A 21,731-nucleotide genomic window follows, 5' to 3' on the forward strand; every position below is an offset into this window, starting at 1 on the left:
AACAAAATAGAACACTTTGGTATCTTATCTATGAGTCGGTAAAAGCAGTGCGCCTCGAAAATTCATCTATTAATTAAAATGGTATAATTATGTAAAATATTATCAAAGTTCATATTTTATATCAATTTGAAAAATAGTGGCAGCGTTTCTCGTTTATGCAATACCATCATAAATGGCAATCTATTTACCACCTAGTAAAACGTGTCCTTGTTGAACCAGAGAAATGGAGATTCGATACAAGTGATAAATGTAATTATAAATCACAGTTTTTGTGAAGTCAGGTCTACATCAAGTGTTTAATGATTCCCATTCAAGCATGCGCAGTTCGATCTACATAACTCTATGGATCGGAAGGAAAAAAAAAGAATAAATTATAAACAAATTTTACAAAATATAATTATCAAATCATTCATCAACAGTTTAGCATTTATACAAACCTTGCATAATTTTCAACAATATAAAATTCGACCGTTTTTTGCTTGGAACAATTAAAATAGTGACCTTATATCTATAAGTGCGAAAGAGGAACAAAACCTTATAATTATAACTGTCAATTCAATCACAGTGCCGACCCCCATACATATATTTTAGACTGATGAATCATGATCTCATTTCTACTTCTCTACCTGCGATTAAGAATCTAATACCCGCACGCAAATGTTATGCTATTGTACACACCCTGTATAAAGAAGACTCATACACTTATAAAAAGTGGTATCTGTAGAGTATATTGTGACAATGTATCAAATAAATTAATATTATCATTATGCAAAATTGTTTCAAGATAGCAACAATAATTATCCACGTTTAGGCTTATCTAAATAATAAGTTATACGTTTTAGAGATAATAAAATGTCACTTTATAAATCCAATGATAATGACTAATTTTTATTGTTTCAGGTAAATTACTGTAAGTAACATTACTTAATGTACATGTATAGCTGAGATCAATTTAATGTTGGGACGTATGCGTAAGTATGCCATTTCGAATTTAGAACAGTTTTGTAAAATCGTTTCAACTGACTAACCTAAATCACAAACTAAAAACCAATTCTAACACATCTTACTATTTGGCTATCACACTAAGAAAAAAAACTACCCTGCTGCACCACGTTCTAATTCAACTATCTTGCAGATCTTCGTCAAACTCGGTGAACATAAACATGGCATCCTGAGGAGCTGCGTATCTTGCTACAGAATCTGGTAATGAAAAGATTAAATGGTAATTGTCTAAATAAACTAATTCTGAGATGGGCAACGAGCAAAGTGCAACGATACAAGATGAAGAAATGAGACAGAGCTACAGTGACTTAAGACCTTCACCTCAAGAATTGTGGGCAGTGCTTTCAAAAGTGCCGTATTGCTCATGCGAATTTTCTGAAAATTAAGAAGACATTCAATCAGAGCTGCAAAGAAAAAGAAGAGAAGTTCATGCAATTTTATTAAAACAGCCAAGCGCTCCAGACTGAAAATAAGCATTTCCACCCACCCTTTAATCTCCCTCAAATAAAAAACAAAGTGAGCTCCTTTTATCCTCAGCGTGCGAAAAGTATTCTCCTATTTTTTTAAATTTTTTTGTGACTGCTGGTACCAAACTGGTAACAAAAGCGTATTCGAGAAGGGGAGAGATCGACGCGACACGTGGCGGAGAAATATGTAACTAACCTAAACGGGATAAATAATAAGCATTATGGCTGAATGTACGTTAAATTCGTCCTCTTTAAAAAAAATAAGAGCAAGAATTATTGTTGTGTGCCTCAGTGTTTCACTGGATATGATACGATACATACAAAACACAATTTAACCCCGTTTACACCGCCCATTTTGTTTTGTGGTAGCGCCATCTGTTATCACTTCCCTTCTCGAATTAGCACCTCTGATTTGTTTGCATTTGTTTCTGAATTCAGATCTGTGGATAGGATATTATTGGATATGCCCTTTCAAATTTTGAAAATTGTTTCCAAAATTTCTACCCCAAGGAAGCACACCCTTGAACGAATTTACCTTTGTATGTTCTTTAGGTACAACATTGAAAACCTACTAATGAGTAAAAGACTCTTAAGTGATATGTGCAAATTATATTTGTAGATAATTTGAAAGTGAATATTCGATAAAATCAACCTTCCAAAAAATTTTTCAAACAGCGAACCAACCTGTTTCTTTTATCTTTTTTTTAAAGAAAGTGTAACAAAGCACCCGTTATTCGTCTTCACGTTTTTCGCCTTGACGTTTGCCAGTTTTAGTGATCACTCTGTAGATAAACACCCGGTATCTAGAAGCGTTGTAAGTTGGGCGGTTTGTTACAAAATGTTTCATGCTGAGAGTATTTGTGTTGGTTCTACGAAATGAAGATAAATGATTTAATTTCTAGAGTTGTGTTTCCGACTGTGCCACCGTAAATATAGCTGCAATTAATTCGCCATTTGCAACAATTCCCGTCAAGTAATTTCACTTACTTATGTTGCGTCTGCAAGCTCGTATCATTTAGATTTTAGAAGAAGACCAGGGCACATAGATATTTTATAATTTCAGCCACGTTAAGCCATTATTAGCGGGTTTTTGTTTTATATGGTAATTTAAATCGAGCATTAAAACTACAAGACCATGCCATGCAGGTTTACGCCGATATCAGTTTTGATAAGCGACCTTTATGTAGACCTGAGAAATTTCAATTAACAATGAGCCTTACTGGACTACCAACTTTAGAAATTTCAAGACGGCCAAATAAAAATGTCTAAAATTGGCAGTTTTTAACCTATATCTATCTACATCTTACATGGGTAGTAAGATACAATACCACCAAAAAGTCAAACTTTTCGCTTTCACCCTGTATCTCAGAAACAAACGTAACTAGATCGATACTGTTTGTGGTATTAAAAGTTTCACAAAAGAGTGGCACAGGGCCGCGAAACCGCAAGGGTCCATCTTTAACAGCTGAGATACACTGCAGTCCGCACTAAAATAGGACACATAGTACATAGAAATAGTCGGTAACATGACCTTTCGGGAAGTACTGATCAATTCATGGAAAATGCGCTAAAGGCGAAAACCTTTTTTTCATTTTTTAAAGAATTATTGGCAAAATAAAAAATAAATATTGGAAAAAGTATTCCTGTCGAACTAAAACTGACATATCTCGGCGTTTATTAGTAACTAGAATTAAATAGTGCATAAAGCCTGAAACAAATGAGACACGAATAGACGAATATGAATAGAAAACGTAAACCTCTCCAATTATGTTTTTAATTACCCAATCTCATGTAATACAATATTAGCGACCCACTTACCTATGTAAATAAGTAAGGTAATATTCACTCGAAGATTTTGTGCTTCATGATACCTCCTATTACATGTTTTCAAACTATCTCAACACGAAACTACTCCAATACATTGGCTATCTAATGTAAAAAATCTTTGCTCTCATGCCATATGAAGTTATAGCACTAATACTTCGCTGGTCGTTTCAATGTTAGCAATTATCAAATTAATGTCAGTTGCCAGGCATTTATGTACTAGCGCCATCTACATTCAACCCAAGAGGAATGTTATTGTTGTTAATTTAAGAAAAGAAAGCGATAGATGTACCTGAACCTTCATTAAAACAAGATCCCACCACCAGTTAATTTTTTGGAAATACATGACTATTTACAGTGCATAGTACGAGAAAATACTTTGTATAGCATGCCACTTAAGCGGGTTTAGACGCACCTTTCCGAAACTTTTCACTGCCTTGTATTAAGTATTGCACCAAAGCGTGGATGAGGCATGCAACAAGAGCAAAGATGCCAAACGCTCTAAACGTTTTTGAGCCACCAATCTCTTCAAGTAATAATCCCGCAATGAAACTTCCCAGTGAAACTCCGACACCTTCAAATACTGCACCAACCATTCCCTAAAATACAAAGTTACACATCAACTTTAATGAAGGAGATAAACCTGTGTCGTTGTTTCAGTTCCAGGTGGCGCCACAATGCTAGCATAGGAGGCCATGGTGGCATAGAACAGTCCAAACGTAAGTCCATTTAAACATTCTATCGGTAATGTCCACCATGGGTTTACCAGTATGGAATAAAACATAAATCGCACTCCCATGACCAAAAGCACTAAGCTCATCGCGTGCACATGGCCGATCCGCTTCAGTATCCAACTGGAGAGAAAAAAGAAGGGTAGTTCTCCTCCAAGACACTGAATACCCATAACTAAACCTTCGATTGTCTTAATGCAAGCTTGCGTTTCGTAGCTATGTTTGGACGCCAAATCTTCCAAATGCCAAAACAAAAAATTCCACATCATTGCCGTGCACAAACCCATGCAAATGCACCACAACGTAAATACTAAGATACGAATATTCGTTAAGAGCCTACACATATCTTTTAAAATACTGCTTGAAATCGCCTGATGTGAATACTTAAAAAAAAACGAGCCAATCAAATTTCTCTAAAAAAACCCGAACACTTACCTGTATTTGGTAAGAAACAACTACGCACAGTAATAACACCGCGACGCCCATGCCAAAAACCGGTACGTAGTTTTTGTCAGTCTCATCCGCATTGCTGAACTGGTCAACTAGGATTCCGGATATAATCGAGAAAATCCCCCACCCCAAAGCGCCACACATCCTTTGGTAGCCGTACTTGTGCGGTTTATGACCTAAACAGGAGTTATCATACGTTTAAAACGGGGGGGTCTTACCTAATAGCTGAAAACAAAGGGTGTCTGCCACACTAACCGTAACCGCCTGTCCGATCCACGCGATCAGGTAGACCATGAGGAGCAGCCAAAACTGGTGGTAATCGCTGACGTTCGTGACTTGTTCAGTCGTCGTCATCATGTTGTCGATGACTTGGGCATTGCAATTGATGTCGCAGTCTGTAGTGATCTGATGGTAAAGTGGGCAAAATGGTTCGATGTCTTGCGCTTGCTTGATTGTAACGCTAGGCGTTCTGAAATAAATGCAGGTGTCGATTTGAAAGGAATGGTTTAAGGGTACGCGCGCATCGAACGTGATTCGCGATGTTTTACGCTCGCAAGACGACGAGATGTTCCAATATTTACAGGCGATGTCCCAATCTCTCGCTTTGAAGGGACAGTCCATCTGAAAATGAGAATTGGGATCAAGACCTGCCTCGAGAAAATAATCAGCATACAGGGTGGTTCAAATTCGTGACTCGCCATTGGGACTGAGTTGCCCCTTTTTGTGACTTAAAAAAACGCACCGAAAAACTGAACATGTCAAATTTCGTTTTCATTTTCCCCAGCTTAAATGTTCGGAAAGAGGCATTTAGCACCTTCTATAGGCACTTTTTTTCTGAGAACCCGAATCTGTTTTAGAATTTCTATAACAGGCTACTGCTTTATTATTCCTTATGGACGCCATATTGGATTTTTACGGAATGAGATAGAGGACCACAAAAGAGAAATAATGGCGTGTCACACATAAATTTACAAGAAAAATTTCAAAATCAAATGTTTTACGTTCATTTCGCTACAAAACATCCACAGGTAACTAGATCTTACTGAATCAACATGGCTACTATTCCAATGCATTCAAATGACATAAAAGTCCAGTAAGCATTTTCTATCATTATTTTCGAACAAGATAGATATATGAAATAACTTATTGCACCATTGGTCTTTTAGTAAATAGTTCCATTAAACAAATGTGTACTCGAATTTTAAACAGGTACCCGTTCCTCTGGAATTTAAAAGTAAAATCAATTGTCACAGTGCGACATCAACGAAAAAAGAAATTTTTAAAAAACCCTATATTATATTAATATTTGTGTAGATATAAGAAATTCACGTTTGTATTTTAGAACAGCTTATGCTTCAATCCTTTTTGTAAGTAAAAGAAGAGACGTATTTAATGAGTCCAAAAGTTTCCTAACAAAAAATTTGTTATTTTAGAAACAAACCTTCAATGCGGTATTCTGCTGATGAGGTGACATTAGAAAATGGTCATGCAGTACTACGGTTGCATCCCTACCATTGCGTTTTCAATTCCAACGAAAATATATGAAGAAATTGCAAACACTATAACCGATACATTGGTAGGAAAAGTATACATGCTGTCCATTTTTCGAGTGCCACTATGGGGATCTCACTTATCTTAAGAGATAGAAAGTTGGTTAAATGAGGGCAAAGTTGCCAATTTTCTCTCTTCTCAAAAAATTAAAAATTGTATTTTTAGGAAAAATGTGATACTGAACCACCATGTGTGATATATCGTTATAAAGAGAAAAAAAGACGTAATCTCAAAATGCGAAAATTCAAAATGGCGCCCATAAGAAAAACTAAAGTTTCCACGCGTTTCTCCGTCATCTTGAAAGTTATTAAAAACAGGATGCCATATTTGAAATATCCATTAAAAGTGTCCGAATAATGTGTTAATTAGAAATGTCTACTACGATTAGTTTATGATAAAAAAAATTAAAAACGAAAATCAGAAATTTTCGTTTTTTTGCGATATCTTCAAAACTATTGAAAATATTTCAAATTTCTTTTCAGATTCTTATTCGGCACGAAAATTGGCAACTTTGCCCCCATTTAACCAACATTCTATCTCTTAAGATAAGCCAGATCCCCATAGTGGCACTCGAAAAATGGACACCGTGTATGGCAGAAAAAATTGTTTAGATACGCACTGTAAAGCATACCAACAAAATTATTTTAGATTAGTGGCAGAGAGAAGTTCAGTTTGACCGAGAAGTGGCCCCACTAATAATTACTTAATTTGGAAGATGACATTTTTTGTAACTCAGATTAGTGCTGCCCCGGTTTATTCAAATATCAACCTCAACATCAGTGGCGTACGTAGAAATGTATTCTGGGGGGGGGGGGGATTAAACAAGTTCGTGGCACATACAGTCACCCAGTGCGTACTAGAAGGTGGGGGGAGGGGGCTAGGGCTAAGAAATAGAAATTGGGTTGCAGGTTGCTGATGCTGGTAGTCATTTATCTATTTATTATTGTACAGGCGAAAAAGATTAGATTAGAATGGTATTTTATTTCTTACTGCTGACAGGCCCCTTTATTGCTTTTGCTTTAATTAGTCAACGAACACTGAATAATAGGTATATTTATGGGCAAAAAACCACTTTCGACAAAAAATTCAAAGGGCTGTAACTTTTGACCTAGTAGTCCGATATTGGAACTGTTTGGAATTATGGATTCTACAGGCCACATTCTATAAGAAAATATTTTTTTCCGGTCGATCTGAGACAATTTTTTTTTCTGGGCAAAAAAAAGGCAGTTATTACGTATAACCTTCCTTTTTTACCAAAAATCGACTGCACCAAAATTTCTCGGGAAAACACTTTTTCTTATTAATTTGGGTGCGTAGAATCCAAATCAATTCGTACTTTNCATCCACATCTGAAGAGGTCTAAAACTTTTTAACTACTATTTTGACGGTTCTGAATTTTTAGACACTGATAGACAGTTTACTTGCAAGCATTTTTTGTCTCTTGATGAATATCGCTATCTGTGATGGTTTACGAAAAAAAAAAAAATTTAGGCATGATGAATGGCATGCACCATACATGCGATTGTTCCTCAAAAACCATAAGTGCAAGCAAGAAGTAGGCTATGAAACCGTAGTGCAAGCAAGTAATGTAGAATAAACGAACACAACAGAGTAAGTCAATGTAATGTATTAATTTAAACGTACTAAATGTTCAAAGTGACCACCATTTTCACGCATACAAAGCATTATACGGCGTAATAAATTAAACTGTGCCCTTTGCAACATTGGTACGTTATTTTTTAAAGTTTTAAGTCTTCAAGCAAAACGTAAATTGTTAAAGTTTAAGAAACAACAAACAAACGTTACGCCACTCTAAGGTTTAACAGCCATCTTCTGATTTTTTGAGGAACAATCGCATGTATGGTGCATGCCATTCATCATGCCTAAATTTTTTTTTTTTCGTAAACCATCACAGATAGCGATATTCATCAAGAGACAAAAAATGCTTGCAAGTAAACTGTCTATCAGTGTCTAAAAATTCAGAACCGTCAAAATAGTAGTTAAAAAGTTTTAGACCTCTTCAGATGTGGATGGTCAGTATTTTACCACCTACATAGCAACTACAATCAAAACGATGATATGACAAAGACCCTTTTTACATTAGACATTCACATCCCGACTTTCATTTTAATCGGCAAAACCATTTTCTGATAAAATAAAAACGATTTCTTTTTTGAATCTTTGGCGGTAGATAGCGCCTTAACGAAGCACTTTTGGATAGAGGTAAGTAGAGTTAAATCGTCCTATTTTGATACCAAGAACTCCTGGTAGCGCGTTGTACAGACCTTTTAGGGACACCCTGTATATACCTTTATTTTAAAGTGGGCGGAGCGGATAGCGGAGTATTACCTAAATACCTAATAGCTATGATAATAACTCAATTCTTCTGGGGGGGATATATCTCCTTCATCCCCCCCGTAAATACGCCACTGCTCAACATTTGAAGTCACCAAAATGGCCGGTAAACGGCGCCTGTGGTGGTTTAAAATGCATGGAGATCCTAGTCCTAAAGAAACAAGTCTTCGGTAAAAAAGGCAGTGGTTCGATTTTTACCAGGACAAAAACAGAAAGATCCCTAATGTTAGGTCGAAAGTTTATCGCCCTTGCGACCAGCTGGAACCGAGGCTGGAACGATGCACGTTGATGTTTTTGAAAAAATGTGACGTTCCTAGAACCTACAAATTCGTGACTTAATTTTTATTGTTACAAAATTTGAAATATTTCATGGATTTTCTTTTTCATTTGTTGCCTTTGTTAATTTAGTTTATGTATTTCATATTTGTGGGGGCTATGCCAGGGTTTTTCTCCTGAAGGTTTCCCTGACAGCGCCTGATTGTGTGCGTAATATATTTTATATGTTCTCTTATTTTCTTCGCACAAAATTATGAGTTTTCTTTTCTCATTTGTGTATGAAAGAACTGCCAGTTTTCACACCGACTGCTACCCAGATTCAAAGGCGTGGTTTATTACAAAAAAACAATTACAATGATTTTTTTTTAATTTTTCCTTTATGCCCAAATAATAATGGCCACCTTCTTAGTAAAAGATCGCGACATAGACAACCTGTTACAAAGAACTACCGAAACATTTTGTTAGTAATTGGTCAATAAAAGTCGTTGATGTAATGGATATTGATTTCATGATGCTATGTAAACATACTTAGTCATGACGTCATAATACATCAATGACGTGTGCGCAAATTAAGGAAAATCCTACTTATGCCCTTCATAATTTTGTAAAAAATTCATTCTTCCCTTAAAGGAAGTGCACAAAGCTATTCTGACCTCAAAGAAATATATCTGGGTATTTAAGAAGCTGAAAATAACAAATCCAAAGTTCAATTTTGAAGATTTAGTTCAACTACGATACTTGGCACGACAACACAAAAGTCAATAGGTGTCTTAACTATTCTGGCATGGAAAATAGTATTCATTTATTTGTCAAGTCATAACCGATCTTTGTACGCTTGGTCAAACGCTATTAAAATATACAATTGATGTAGAATTTCGCTCTGTATCCTTTTATTTAAAAGTGTCTATTTAAACCACATCAAAGAATTAGAAATTTTAGATCAATTTTAAATAGCGGCTATTAACCAATGCTACTTACAATTTGAAAATTTCGTACCTACTTATTTTATTGCAATCTCTGAATTAAACATCGGCACACACGCACAAGGGATAATAAATGAGCCCGAGAATGAGCCTTTATTCTACACAAAATTTTAAAAAATGGTAAAAGCAATATTTCAACAGTCATCATTCCATTTTTAAAACTTTGTATTTTTCTTTGAAAGAGATTGGTTCGATATGTAAGCAAATTCAAAAGAACTGTTTTTACTCTTAAATTTTTATTAATTTGTGGAAACTTAATACACTTTGTGCCCACTAAATTGTGAGGCTATGTGAGCAACCCTGGACACGGTGTGGTGATTGACTCGATTATAGAAAACTCTAAAGAGGTGGGTAAATAATCAGCAAATACCAACAATTCTCCAAATCAGGGATTAAGCTCTGGTCGCGGTTATCGCATTTTTGCGACAAGGAAAATCAATGAAATTTATGAGTTTGAGCTTATTTCATCTTGCTGAACAAAAGCAACGTACAAGTAACTTATACATCTAATAAATAAGTATCAAATGATACAAATGCTACAAGAACATTACTTTTGCAACAGTTTCTAAGTGCCTATAGCATTTTTGCCCAAAGTAATTTTCTCCCAGCTTAAACCCTACTCCAAACACTTAAAATTGTAAAATGACCTTAGTCGAGATAGTTCGAAGTGACCAAAGACTTATTCTTTTTTTTAAATCCAAAATACAGAAGCCGTTTATACTACCTTACAACATTGTTAACGATCAGTCTACTAATAATAATCAAAAACAACTGTGTATAAGCATCCTTATTGGGAAAATTTGCGCTTCCCACATGTAATACTCACTGTACAAATAACGTCTTTCTCCTTAACATTGCTCTGTATCTTTGTCAGCGCGTAATTATCTAAATTATCACGGCATATCTCGAAACCCGCTTCCGCCGCATCACAGACAAAGTGAGCCCGTGCGAGGCTCTTAGTTTGCGGAATCGGGGGTAGGAAAATCATCGAGAAAAAAGCGGCAGCCGCCACGCACTGAGCTACTAAAAATATCAACTTTCTGCACTGGAACTTGTCGGCGAGCGATCCCATCAGTGGCTTTGCGAGCATTCCCGAAAACGACAGAACCGTGTATATAATGCCGACTATAAAACTGGAAAGGCCCAATTGTCGCGCGTACACGCTCATGAAAGGTACTATCGGTGCGGTACCTGTAAGTTCACATGTTAAGCTAAGGTTAAATCGTTCCGTTAGGATTTTACCAGCGTTCCATAAGAAATAGTGGCCCTTCATGGGCAGAAGGTCCTTGTTTATTTTTAAATTCATTGTTTTACAGTCGTCGAATAATCGAAAAGGCTAAAACAATGCGGTTGTAAGCACAGGATCCCATTTATTGAAGTTGAACTCTTACCTAATAATAAATAAAAATTGAGCTAAAATAAATAAATAATGCAAAAGTAAGTACTACTGCATGTTTGCTAAGTACTCAATTACGCGAAATGTGAGAGAATGAATTAATTAATGAGACTGACCTTCATTATTTAATTGATAATAAATTATAGGTTAGATTTTCAGTAAAAGGCGATGTTGTCAATTATATGAGTTTGTGCGTAGACGTGGCAAGCGTGCGCAATTTGGATTTCTTATCAGAAAGTTTAGTCACAAAGAAGAGTTTTTTTAAGTTTCATCAACACACAAATGTTTTGTCCAGATTTTTCGATAACTTTCTAAAACAATATCAATCCCTTCCAGGTTTTCCGAAACTTTTTATTGTCTTTCTCTAATTTAGGGAGGTTTGGAAGGGTGCTAGAAAGCTCTAGAAACGGTCCAGAATTCTATCTAATTTTTTCTAAGCACTTCCCCGAAATTTTACTGATTACTAAACCCGTAGAAAGGGCTTGCGGAACTTTTACAAAGCACGAGAAATTTTGGAAAGCGTTACGCTCTCAAAAGTATTCTACATGCTAAACTTCGTTACAGCTTACAGGGGATCATTTATAACATTAACTGGGCTCTAAAAGCACTGGGACGACTGGAAAACCAATAGAAGGGTCTGAAAAGTATATCTGGATCGCATTCGATAGCTCTGGAAACCTTTCTGTATGTTTTCCAACTTTGTGTAATGCTGTCGATTTTTAGGTCTTCTATATAACTTTTCTGTACTTTTTTTGCGTTTTTTAAGTCATTTAAAGAGTCACTAGAACTTTGACAGATCGGCCAAGCCTCTGGAAAGTTTCGAAAAAGACTTAGACTCATAGATTAAAACGTCTTATATGCATATTGAACAGAGACAACATGTTTAGTTCTCGCTGGTATTGAAAACAAATTTAATAAAAATTGCCTCTGCCTATTACGCCAAGTATGTGGCCCAAAAACAGGCGCACGGGCTTATTATATAGACATAAAAATGCTAACCTTGATAAAAATGCACAAAATTTATCATATTTCACAAAAATACGGGTATTGTACCTCACTGACCTTATGACCTAATGAATTATCCTTATTCCTTTATTTTCGTGACCCGCCACTGGAATTCGTAGTGAGTTTTTTTAGGACATGAAAAATAGAAACTAATTACTATTAGACAATAATTCACAAAATTTAATTATATATAATTTTCCATAAGTTTTTGCTTCTAAAAGACAACATGCCCCATGCATTGTAAATTGGTAAATAAGAATAAATTATAAATGACGCATATTTAAATTTTTACTACGAAACCGCTACGAACGCAAGCCGAATGGCAACCGAATGCGCGGTAAATCTCTTCGTAGCACTCACAGCTAACCGGTGCGGCCATTTTAGCACGGCTCGAATCACTCTTTGGCGTTAGTCTCGTAAAAGGTGATTTTTCGCTGCAACTACCGTCGCAAATTATCCACTCAGTTGTGCTTTGTGTTAACAAACGTACGTAAATTAAATTTTACATAAAATGGGCGATGAAAAGAAGGTAAGTGTCGCTTGTTATCGTTTCTAACCGTACATTTAATCCCCTTGTTTTTTGTGTGATTGAAAAGCATGTTTTGTTGCAGAATACGGAATCAGAACACATCAATCTTAAAGTTCTCGGCCAAGATAATGCCGTAGTACAATTCAAGATTAAAAAACACACTCCCTTAAGAAAGTTGATGAGCGCATACTGTGACCGTGCAGTAAGTTTCAAGACGACCCGTTCCATTAGGTGTACCTAACGTTTGGTTTCTTTAGGGTCTAAGTATGCAAGTGGTACGTTTTCGCTTTGACGGCAGTCCAATTAACGAAACAGACACTCCCACCACTTTGGATATGGAGGAGGGCGACACCATCGAAGTATACCAACAGCAAACCGGGGGATCTGTATGTTAAGAATGAATCGTTTGTTTTTAGGAACTACTTTTATCGAACTTTAATTGTAGTTTCTAAGAATGTCATATTTATGTACTATACCAATTAGTTAGAAAGTAATGTTAAGATAAGTTTTCGTAAAATTTTGACTAATTCAATATTCCTTTTGTATTTTATATTGATGCAACATTAAGGTTGATTTGTGTAGTTTACCAGTTCTCGTCTCATGTTTGTTTTTTACTCTCCAAATTTAAAATAAATTTCTAAGCTAATCGCTTTTTTTAATTTTATTAGCGATAGATCTGGAGTAATTTATGTTACAATAAAAGTAATCAACATTCAACCACTCATTTGTGAATTTTTTTAACCAATCATTCGTGATACCTACATTTGAACACGAGACTTTTTGTGCGTTCCATTTGCAACGTTATGGTTTTAGCCACACAATTCTAGCTTAAACCAGACGTTATTTATACCCACACAGCTTTACAATAAATTACGTTTTAATTAATACATTTATTAAAATTAACACAACATGAAATCCTATTACTTCTCTAAAGGTGCGTAATTAAGTAACTTTTCAATTAAATCTACATGTCCGAGGAGCATCCGTCGACAGCAGTAACGTTTCAAACCCAAGGCGTCTAAGGCATCACCCTCTGTATATTCCGCCTGTAAGAGCCCTAAATATGCCTCCCATTTGTTACCAATAACTTTTCCACACGTAAAACAGCGAACAGGAATGATCATGGTGCTGCCCTTCAACAAAGATAAAGGTTATGTTTATGTTAGGTCATTCAAAATGGGATATCTACCGAATGTGGAGGACAACACTCAAGTTAATTAGTTATATCGTGATAAGAATAATTCTGAAGATTATCGCAGTGAAGAAAAGTCGAATTTGATGAATTTTTATTTTTGATTATTTCACAACACAAATATATCGTGGTTCGTGGTGGCTCCCTCTGCTTGAACTTATATGATAACCGAAAGTGCACGTGGATCTAGTACCGGTATTATACAGGTATCACTTGGTTATTTGTTGGGATGGTGCCATTATTTGTAAATCCCTGCCACAATCTAAGAAAAAAAATGAGGGAAAGCCCGAAATCGATCGCCATATTAGAAAATGAATACAATTTTCTAGGAGGGTTTTTAAAGTTAAGTTGTTTTCACTGAAACGTTAGAGAATAATTGTTGTTTGCTGTATAATCAAATCGAATTTTATTTCGAGTCAGTTCCCACATCGATGCGTTCTTGTAATGTTATAAATATTGTGAGTGATAAATAATAATTACTGCTATAAATTAATCCTTTTCAAGACTACTATAAATTTATTGTTAGTAATTGTAAATAAATAAATCTCGTAATTAAATAAAGCCCTAAACTGTTAATAAAAGTTTGATAAAGGAATTTTCACAGCCTTTTGTGCATAAGCTTCTTATCTCAAGTTGGCAAATAAAATCTAAAAGTTGTGTTTTCTAAAATTGAATGACCCTGCACTATGATTCCTTCAAGCTATGCAGCATTTGTCCTCCAATTAAAAGCATTAAATTTTATATTATCGCCTTTTTTCGCAAATGGTTTCTTTTAAAGCGTTAATCTGAGTTTCCTGATCTCCTGCTAGGTAACTTAGGTAGTATACTTAGCTATACCACAAGAAATTAATTTTAATTTCTTGTATAATATTAATGTAGAGCAATCATGGCGATTATTTTTCAAGACAATGACACCAATTTACATAACGTACTTGAGAAAATGGACCATTTTGCAGATAAATGCTGTTACTGACCTTTCAGTTCAATGTATCCATGTCCTATGAGATTTTTATAGAAAGTGATAACATACCTACTTTTGAAAAAATGTGGGTCCATTGACCAGAACAACATAAAGAATGGAAAATTTCGATTGATGAGTAAATAAATCACTTTTTTGTGGAGAGCAATCAGTTATCGTCAAAACGTTGTCTTGGCCAGCGCGTGCATTTGCGCTGTGATTGACGAAGTGAATGAAACACCATTCGGGCATACCTCTCCACATTTTCAAAAATGAAGTCTTACAGTACGTTTGATACACAAAATGACAACGAGCCAAAAAGTGGAAAATCTACGGATATTGTGAGTGGTGCGCGTTTTAAATGAAAAGTACTATACCTGTTCATGTTTAAGGAATCGTCGAGCTCGGTGGAATCGATTACGGAAATTGGGCGCAAAGGAATTGGAACGCTGACTGCCGCCCTGTTTATCACTGGTGAAATGGGAGGAAGTGGTATTTTGGCACTTCCAAAAGCCATTGTCGATTCCGGAGGTAAGTGCACTATCAAAAAATTAAATTAAGGGCACCCTTAGACCCTTCGGTAAAGACCAAAGGGTAACCAACGGTAAGATTGTTTTTGTAAAATTTCGCAATTCCATAAAACGTAACGTTTATCTTTAGCAATGAACCAAGGAACTCATTTTAAATCACTTACTTATCAGCATTTTTAACCATAAAGTACTTAAAATCTGAATTAGATCCTTGCATTTTCAAGGCTGTTTATATAAGCACCTTTTCCATGGGCATTCTCGAGTATGGTGTCTGCTGAAGAAGCTACCAGTATTTTACTCAACACAATTTTACGTATAACAAATTACAAAAATATGACATAGTGTATAAATTGTATCATTTTCCTAATTATTTTTATCTTTTAATTGATAAAGTTGCTGGGAAAGAAGCAACTATTCCTTGCGTTAGTGTGAACTGTGAACTGTTAAAAACAAAACATGGGAAAATCACTATCTAAAATGTGTATAATCTGATAGGTACTGTGTACGTGGGGTTTTCTTGCGATCACATCCCCAACTGTCTAGTTTAATCGAGAACAAGAAAGATATACTTTGACTTCATCACAACCTTACACTCTATACATGTGGTGATTCATGATCATGACCCATTTTGTTATCCTACTACACTGAATACAGTACATACTTTGTACCTATCACGCGTATGATCATCCCTCCTTTGTGTTATAATCGCAGCCGACCCACCTTTAATGTTAAAAAAATTTGATTTTCGTTCTATAACAGTCTTTCAACAATTTGAAGTCAGAACAAATTTTTCGAAAATATATAGGTAGTCGTTTTGCTGGCGAAATTTATTTATTTATTATTTATTATTCCTCTCTTGTCCTGGGCCCTCAACAGGCGTGCGCCTTTTAAATACTTTTGAGAGCTTTTTAAGGCCTTTTGGAAACATTTGCACGTCCTTTCCACGCCTTTTTGGTCCGTCCAGATTTTCATAATGTCTTTAGTCATTTAAACTTATAACAACGCATTAAATAACATACTCTCCTCCCAATAACACCGAAAAGAACATTAATAAAGTTTTAATTTCTCTCATAGGTTGGATAGGAGTAGTGCTGCTCATAGTATTCTGCCTCAACGCGTGTTACGGAGGAATATGCCTAGGCCACTGTTGGACCATACTCGAGGAAAGATACTCGGAGTGTCGCAACAGTACACGAAACCCCTACAGCACAATCGCGTCCAAAGCAGTTGGAAGATGGGGAAGGTAGTACTCACTATTACATCTCTCAAAGGCAACATTTAACTAAACACAAGCTTGCAGCGTTGTAGTCTCGTGCAGTATTCAAATTACTTTATTTGGAGCCGGAACCGTCTACCTACTCCTATCGTCGCAAGTATTGCAAAAGCTTCTAAAGTATTTATTACCTGATCTCAGTTTCTGTTTTTGGTTTTTAATTATTGCCATAATGCTTACGCCGGCAATGTGGTTGGGATCGCCCAAGGATTTTAGGTAAAGTGCCTACTGTAATGGAGAATTTCTCTATGTGACTGTTGCAGTTTAGCTGGTATTATTGCAACAAGCACTACAGTTTTGGCGTGCATTTTTATATTTGCGCAATCTATAATAGACGGAAAGCATGGAACGAGCCGAGTTCCGCATAAAATACACAGCTTTCATGATTTTTTTCTCGCATTTGGCATTTTGCTTTTTTCCTATGGAGGCGCGTCAACCTTTCCAACTATTCAAAATGACATGAAGGATAAGAAGAAGTTCACGACAAGCGTGTGCATTGCTTTTACCGGTAAGTACGTACTAAGATTCACTTAGCTCGCTAACTTCATTTGTTACAGTAATTATGGCATTGTACTTACCGGTAACGATTGGTGGATATATGGTATATGGGGAGCACGTGAACACTAATGTGATACTGTCCCTGTCGAGATCACCTTTATCATTCTTCGCCGAAATATTCATGGGCATTCATTTGGTAGCCGCTTTCTTAATCATCATTAACCCAGTATGCCAGGAATTGGAAGAAATCTTTGATGTCCCTCATAGTAGGCCCATCGTCCAATGTTCAGCAATATAATAGTTAACTTTTAGATTTTCATTGGAAAAGATGTGTTTTGCGTACAGTTATGATACTCATTATGACTGTTATAGGCGAATTCATACCAGATTTTGGCAAGATTGTATCATTAGTAGGAGGATCTACTATTACTCTTTTAACGTTTGTACTACCGCCGTATTTTTACATGAGACTTTGCAGTCAGAAAAGCAATGACTGGCCTGAAAGGTACGAAAGCGCAAAGACTTGAGCCAGTAACCTGATATCAGCATTTCAGGCATATACCATTCTACATTAGAATATATCTCTGGGAGCTGATCCTTGTTGGAATAATTGGAGGATTAGCTTCAACGTATAGTGCAATTGGGGCAATTTTTGGTTCGCATATGACCAAGCCTTGTCTTTGGATTAAATATTAGAAAATTATTAGCTTCTGTTACTATAACCTCTCTTCCCTTTTTTATGGTTCCGTCCGTGTTTGCCTCCGACGCGAATGGAACTCTACATATTTTTTTAAGAGTCAGACCTAAGGAAACTATTAGCAACGAGAGAAAGACCAACAAAAACGTGTTTTCGAAATACATATAGTTAGGGGTGCAGCTTGTAAAGGTTACGGAAAAGTCAGTGTTGCAGCGGACTAAGAAATTAGGGCTGCGAATTTTGACATGAAGAAAGCGTTAAACATATTAATTTGATTAAAATTAATTTAATTTTAATTTTCACTGTATATTGACATTATCCAAAATATTTCGTGTAAACGTGCCTTTACACTTACGGGAAGTTGGTCTGTGGTTACGGTACCGCTAATGGTTCTTCAACCGGTCCAAATCGAAAGTATAGGTTAGGTTTCACAATTCTCAAAGGTTTTATTTATAATCTCTTTAATTAATTACTGAATAATGTCCACTCTGGAATCTATAACCGGCGCGCTAGAAAAAGCGAGGGTGACACCAAAGACTATAACATTCGAGGGCAAATCTCTAAAGTTAGACACCGAAGAAAATGGTAAGCGTTTTCCAAACACACAAGTGGCTCACATTCATTTCCGACTTCCCAGCTAAAGTTATTGTCGACGCGATCGCCGGCTGTAAAGATCTGGAGTGCCTCAACCTTGAGGGTAACACGCTTGGAGTCGAAGCGGCTAAGGCGATCGCGACCGCCTTAGAAAGGCAAAGTAAACTGCACCGTGCGCTGTGGAAAGACATGTTTACTGGTCGCATGAAGTCTGAAATACCGAAAGCGTTGGTAAGTCGGTTACTGGGACTTAGGGTTTGTATTTTGTGTAATTTTAGGAGTATCTCGGAGCCGGGCTCGTTAAGGCCGGTGCGCGGCTGACTGAGCTTGACCTAAGTGACAACGCGTTCGGCCCGATCGGTGTGCAAGGTTTAGCTGCACTGCTTCGCAGTTCGTCCTGTTACGCCCTGCAAGAGTTGAGGTTAAACAATAACGGTTTGGGAATTACCGGCGGGAAGCTTTTAGCGGATGCGTTAACTGAATGTTACACTTGTAGCAATAAACTTGGTAAACCCATGGCTCTAAAGGTGTTTGTTGCTGGACGGAATCGACTCGAAAACGATGGAGCAAAGGCTTTGGCGCAAGTTTTTAAGGTAGGCAAGTAGATATACTGTGTGGCACTAGCAAAACTGTAGCATAGGCAACCAATATAACAGTACATCCCAGGACCTCGATATTGCTAATTGTGTAGGGGAGGATATGTGCTTACTAATTCGAATTCTCAAAGCAAATTCTGCAGGCTGGTCCAATATACCTTCACACAAAGTAATATGTACATAATTTTAGAATGCGAAAAAGAGATAGTGGGGATATTTATATAAAATGCTACAGTTTTGTTATGCAAGGGCCATTAATTCTGTGGGAAGCTGTACCTATTCTAAACTAAATTCACTGCACGATTCACAGACCATTGGAACTTTGGAGGAAGTAGCGATGCCTCAGAATGGTATTTATCACAAAGGCATTGAAGCGCTTGCAGATGCTTTCGTGCACAACAAAAACTTACAAATTTTAAATTTGAATGACAACACCATCGGGCCTAAGGGCGCCAAGCTTATCGCAAACGCCCTCCCACATCTTCAGAGGCTCAAATCGATTAATTTCGGCGACTGTTTACTCAAAACCAAAGGCACAATTGCCTTAGCCGCGAGTCTGCGTAGCGGACATGAAAACCTCGAAGAGCTCATTCTCGGTTTTAACGAGATTAACATTGCGGGCGGGACGGAGATTGCCAAAGCGATGGCCGGTAAACCGAAATTAAGAAATCTAGTGCTAGATGGGAATCATTTCGATCGTAATGGCAAAACAGAAATTACCGACGCACTTAAGAGGATTGGTAAACTGAACGCGCTCGACAGCTTGGACGAGTGCGACTCGGAAAAAGAGGACGATAGCGAGGACGAAGAGAGTGAACCGGAGGAAGTGGAAGAAATTGTACAAGAAAGTGTGTCTTACGAGAACTTTGTTAATGTCCCTAATGCCGCTAACTTTTATAATCTCGGTAATGACCGAAATAATATTATCTTGGGAGAAGTGAAGAAGGATCATAGTACAATGATTCCCATTCTAATGCACGTCAGTGCTTTGGGTGCAGATAAACAGGAGAAAGTAGCGCAATGTGCTGTTGGATGTAGTGAACAATTATATCGCGAACTTTACACATGGGCTGAGAAGAATGATACAGTATCCCTGGTTAACAATAATCTTTTGGTTCATTTAGGTTTAATTAAGGTATGTATGGTCATGGGCGCGCACAGAGATTTTGAATTTTAACAAAAGAATATCATCAATAGTAAATGTACTTGTCTCATGTTTAAAAATAAGGGTGGGGAGTCTCTATGTCCTCATGCCTAATTATTCCTCACTAATATTGTTTCTATGCAAGCTCCCATGCGAGTGGTTTTATTTGCGTTTTAAGTACTGCAATTGATATGTTTTAGTGTGAAGATAAAAAATTTAAACCGAAATGGAATACGGAGGCGTGTTTGTCCACGTTAAAAGCTGTACTTACAAAACAATGCATTCCGCAAAGTGCAACTGCAACTTTAAAATTTTTTGTTGATAAGTAATGTGACATTCCTGTGACAATTGTATTGTATAATTGGCTCATAATTAAATTATTGTAAATTAAAACTTTTTTAACAAAAATTTGTTAGATTGCCTTCGTTGTGTGTATCCTTCTCTGTTTCATGTAATAAAGGTGTATCTATTTCGATTAAATTTATTTGGATCAATTAAATGTGAGGTGGTGGAAGCATTTTCTGTTTTAAATAGAATTCGATTTATTCTATTTCAAATCAATCTGTTTTTATTACTGTAATTAGAGAAGTTTGACAAAAATGGATTTAGGGTTGGTCTTTAATTCAAGATTGCCACATAACGTCAATTTTCGCTCATCTGTATGTTATTGCAAAATGCCTAAAAAATAAGTCAAAGACTACTATGAATTCATTTTATTTTATTTTGCGTTTATTTTTGAGTGGGCGCGGTTTCAGCGAAGGCTGGTCTACCAACCAACCCACTATACATTTACAAATATCCATGCCCGAACCAGGGACCTTTAGCTGAACTGCGCCACACGGGCCGGCTTGAATTAAAATTAATTTCTCTGTCTGCTTCTATCACATGGAGAGAGCAGATGCGCACCTCTTTCATTCGTTGCCTACACCATGAGCAACTTGACGTAATTTTTTTAGACAACTCATTTGCAATGTGTTTGTTTACACATCAAAATTACTAAAAAATGTATTGCATTCGGTACCTAAGCAGATGGGCAAAGTTTGATCTTATGTGGGATCTTAGACTATAAGAGCTCTTTTACACGGGGATACCGTATCCGAGATACAGTCTGCCATTAGAATTCGTGTCCAATACACCTCGCAGACTTTGGCTATTCTCTCTAACTGCTCTTGCACATTGGTATTTTAAGTGCTAATATAAGAAAGTATCTTTGTGTAATCAGTTCCATATGAACCAATATGGAAATGGGAGGTAGTAGGTTATATAGCCGATTGCTCCGGGATTGACCCTGAGCAAAGAATTATACATTCTTTGCCCGGAGGTGGACGTCGGCCCGTGTGGCGCAGTTCAGTTGAACCTGGACTGTGGTGCCAGGGTTCCCTGGTTCGAATCTGGGTTCGGGCATGGATATTTGTAAATGTATAGTGAGCTGGGTTGGTACAGCATCCTTGGCTGAAACCCTGCCCACTCAAAAATAAAGGCAAATAAATAAACATCATAGAGCTTCGCAGTCCAAGTGCATTATGGTTGCATTGAATGCAGTCGTTGACGAGATGAAGGGGGGGGGGACGCTTCCCCCGGCTGCCACGGGTTCCACTGAAATCCGCAGAGTGCCATTGTGGCGGAATGCGAAGGCTATGCATATCGGACTGGTTGGAGCGGACCGTTGCTCTAATCCTT

The 21,731-nt window shown here is 36.8% G+C and overlaps 4 protein-coding genes and 1 long non-coding RNA gene across 8 annotated transcripts; 4 read left to right on the plus strand and 1 right to left on the minus strand.

The window, feature by feature from the left end:
- Positions 1-10: 10 nt before the first annotated feature.
- LOC116173380 lies at positions 11-3,214 on the plus strand. Of its 2 annotated transcripts, none has more exons than XR_004145932.1 (2): positions 11-81; positions 901-3,214. It is a non-coding gene; the product is annotated as an uncharacterized LOC116173380 (long non-coding RNA). The 2 variants fall into 2 exon arrangements; XR_004145931.1 differs by lacking the exon at positions 11-81 and adding an exon at positions 92-249.
- LOC116173374 (major facilitator superfamily domain-containing protein 6) lies at positions 372-11,188 on the minus strand. Of its 3 annotated transcripts, XM_031490812.1 has the most exons (9): positions 11,031-11,188; positions 10,882-10,975; positions 10,466-10,830; positions 4,693-5,095; positions 4,460-4,650; positions 3,937-4,407; positions 3,709-3,892; positions 1,324-1,377; positions 372-1,200 (listed from the first exon to the last, which is right to left on the minus strand). In XM_031490812.1, exons 2-8 carry the CDS (start codon positions 10,943-10,945, stop codon positions 1,325-1,327), a joined length of 1,731 nt encoding a protein of 576 aa, XP_031346672.1. In that variant the 5' UTR covers positions 10,946-10,975; positions 11,031-11,188; the 3' UTR covers positions 372-1,200; position 1,324. The 3 variants fall into 3 exon arrangements, 2 of the variants coding, with proteins under 2 accessions (XP_031346672.1, XP_031346671.1); XR_004145930.1 differs by lacking the exon at positions 1,324-1,377 and having other exon boundaries at positions 3,288-3,892; XM_031490811.1 differs by lacking the exon at positions 1,324-1,377.
- Positions 11,189-12,387: 1,199 nt separating this feature from the next.
- Positions 12,388-13,216, plus strand: LOC116173379 (small ubiquitin-related modifier 3). Its single transcript, XM_031490818.1, has 3 exons — positions 12,388-12,569; positions 12,652-12,771; positions 12,827-13,216. Exons 1-3 carry the CDS (start codon positions 12,552-12,554, stop codon positions 12,962-12,964), a joined length of 276 nt encoding a protein of 91 aa, XP_031346678.1. The 5' UTR covers positions 12,388-12,551; the 3' UTR covers positions 12,965-13,216.
- A 1,581-nt stretch (positions 13,217-14,797) lies between these two features.
- Positions 14,798-17,723, plus strand: LOC116173376 (amino acid transporter AVT1A-like). The gene is made up of 8 exons (XM_031490815.1): positions 14,798-15,060; positions 15,112-15,250; positions 16,324-16,492; positions 16,550-16,738; positions 16,786-17,030; positions 17,080-17,286; positions 17,333-17,525; positions 17,575-17,723. Exons 1-8 carry the CDS (start codon positions 14,992-14,994, stop codon positions 17,714-17,716), a joined length of 1,353 nt encoding a protein of 450 aa, XP_031346675.1. The 5' UTR covers positions 14,798-14,991; the 3' UTR covers positions 17,717-17,723.
- Positions 17,724-17,745: 22 nt separating this feature from the next.
- LOC116173375 (ran GTPase-activating protein 1-like) lies at positions 17,746-20,526 on the plus strand. Its single transcript, XM_031490813.1, has 5 exons — positions 17,746-18,302; positions 18,355-18,542; positions 18,590-18,904; positions 19,218-20,042; positions 20,252-20,526. Exons 1-5 carry the CDS (start codon positions 18,197-18,199, stop codon positions 20,378-20,380), a joined length of 1,563 nt encoding a protein of 520 aa, XP_031346673.1. The 5' UTR covers positions 17,746-18,196; the 3' UTR covers positions 20,381-20,526.
- Positions 20,527-21,731: the final 1,205 nt, after the last annotated feature.

The sequence above is a fragment of the Photinus pyralis genome, unplaced genomic scaffold (assembly GCF_008802855.1).
Source record: "Photinus pyralis isolate 1611_PpyrPB1 unplaced genomic scaffold, Ppyr1.3 Ppyr1.4_LG6, whole genome shotgun sequence".
Lineage (NCBI taxonomy): Eukaryota > Metazoa > Arthropoda > Insecta > Coleoptera > Lampyridae > Photinus > Photinus pyralis.

What these genes read in the sequence shown, in the direction of transcription:
- LOC116173374 (XM_031490811.1), bottom strand. Translation starts at nt 10,945, where the DNA reads ATGAATTTAAAAATAAACAAGGACCTTCTGCCCATGAAGGGCCACTAT. An exon ending in AGAAAGACGTTATTTGTACA is followed by an intron (nt 5,096 to 10,465) that starts GTGAGTATTACA and finishes TCTCATTTTCAG; the next exon opens with ATGGACTGTCCCTTCAAAGC. An exon ending in CCTTTGTTTTCAGCTATTAG is followed by an intron (nt 4,651 to 4,692) that starts GTAAGACCCCCC and finishes ACTCCTGTTTAG; the next exon opens with GTCATAAACCGCACAAGTAC.
- LOC116173379 (XM_031490818.1), top strand. An exon ending in GCGCATACTGTGACCGTGCA is followed by an intron (nt 12,772 to 12,826) that starts GTAAGTTTCAAG and finishes TGGTTTCTTTAG; the next exon opens with GGTCTAAGTATGCAAGTGGT.
- LOC116173376 (XM_031490815.1), top strand. Translation starts at nt 14,992, where the DNA reads ATGAAGTCTTACAGTACGTTTGATACACAAAATGACAACGAGCCAAAA. An exon ending in AGCCATTGTCGATTCCGGAG is followed by an intron (nt 15,251 to 16,323) that starts GTAAGTGCACTA and finishes TTTCTCTCATAG; the next exon opens with GTTGGATAGGAGTAGTGCTG. An exon ending in GGATCGCCCAAGGATTTTAG is followed by an intron (nt 16,739 to 16,785) that starts GTAAAGTGCCTA and finishes TGACTGTTGCAG; the next exon opens with TTTAGCTGGTATTATTGCAA.
- LOC116173375 (XM_031490813.1), top strand. Translation starts at nt 18,197, where the DNA reads ATGTCCACTCTGGAATCTATAACCGGCGCGCTAGAAAAAGCGAGGGTG. An exon ending in CTTTGGCGCAAGTTTTTAAG is followed by an intron (nt 18,905 to 19,217) that starts GTAGGCAAGTAG and finishes CACGATTCACAG; the next exon opens with ACCATTGGAACTTTGGAGGA. An exon ending in TTCATTTAGGTTTAATTAAG is followed by an intron (nt 20,043 to 20,251) that starts GTATGTATGGTC and finishes GATATGTTTTAG; the next exon opens with TGTGAAGATAAAAAATTTAA.